Source organism: Gavialis gangeticus, unplaced genomic scaffold (assembly GCF_001723915.1).
Source record: "Gavialis gangeticus isolate Ggan-Ray unplaced genomic scaffold, GavGan_comp1, whole genome shotgun sequence".
NCBI classification, from domain to species: Eukaryota; Metazoa; Chordata; order Crocodylia; family Gavialidae; genus Gavialis; species Gavialis gangeticus.
Genome location: NW_017729033.1, coordinates 40,996,141 through 40,997,333, shown reverse-complemented (window position 1 = coordinate 40,997,333; position 1,193 = coordinate 40,996,141). Strand labels below are relative to the sequence as shown.

The 1,193-nt window shown below is 57.8% G+C and overlaps 1 protein-coding gene across 1 annotated transcript in view; it reads right to left on the bottom strand.

Annotated features, from left to right (window-relative positions):
• Positions 1-1,192, bottom strand: part of SLIT2 (slit guidance ligand 2) — a 629,104-nt gene extending 627,912 nt beyond the window's left edge. The window contains exon 1 of the mRNA XM_019526063.1: positions 1,029-1,192. Within this exon, the coding sequence (XP_019381608.1) occupies positions 1,029-1,192 (164 nt within the window). The remainder of the gene's footprint in view (positions 1-1,028) is intronic.
• Position 1,193: the final 1 nt, after the last annotated feature.

The window sequence follows — 1,193 nt, the reverse complement described above, 5'->3', positions numbered from 1 at the left end:
GGGGAAGAAGACTTCATCCTTGAAGATTTATGTTTGCAAGCATTTACCCTCCAACAATCTAATGTTTGTATGAAAAAACACCCAAACTCCTCCTATACACTACAGGAAACCCACCGTGACTGTGAAGTGCAAACGGTGTTCAGAGGCAATAATGGAAATAGTGTTCAGGTCTTGACACTTTTGTTCAAATTTCAGCACCACTTTCCTTTCTGGAGTTACAACGCCCTTTTCTGGCATCTTAGGTCAAGATCTAAACTTGCCCGGCTTCCAGTCATTACAAGCAAAACCACGCTTTGCCGTGGCTTGACTGTACTTCTTGATCCAAGCCACCAGGAAAGCAGCCTTGCACAGAAACCCCACAATTACAGATTATATGTTATCTTTGCAGGGGTGAAAAGGGAAGGAGGAAGAAAAAAAAAATCAATGCATTTCATTTTGACATAATCCAGCCAGACACCGTCTCTACCCAAGTGCCACAGTTTGTTCACGGGACAGGGGGAATCCTTGTCACTTGAGCATTCATCTCCCAGGGCGTGCACGCACTGCTGGAGGAATCACGCCTTTAACAACTGCTCTGAGCAGTCTCAAGAAGCTCTTCCTAATTCCTTCTCGCTTCTTTCCCTGCTCAAGCCTTTCGCTTTCCAGGAAGGCAAGGCCACGTGAAACCTGGCTGAGCTTCCAAAGAAGAGGTGGAGTGGCCCAAAGGCACCCCCAAGGGTATGGGGGCTTGCTAGGAGCTGTCCTGGCGCGGCTGGAGAGAGACCTGGGGCTAAACCCGCTCCGGGCAGAGCCGGGCCAGGGCCAGGGCGGAGGGTCCTCGGCTGTGCGCCTCAGCCCGCGGCCCGGCCCTTCCGCAGGGCGGGGGGCGGCTCCCTGCCTCCTGGAGGGGCTCGGCCGAGAGCACGAGCCTCAGCCGGGCCCTCGCATCGGCAACAACTTGGCTCAACTTTCCCTCAGGGCGGGATGGGAAGGGAAGGGAAGGGAAGGGAAGGGAAGCCCCCCCGCCCGGGGCCGCGCCGGGTACTCACAGCCTCTCCGTGTTGCGGGGGATGTTCCTGGGGACGCCGCGCAGCGCCAGCCCGTGACAGTCCACGGTGCTGCCCGAGCAGGAGCACTGAGCCGGGCAGGACTGCGGCGCCACCGCGCCCAGCGCCGCCGCCAGCAGCCCCAGGGCCAGGGGCAGCCCCCCCATG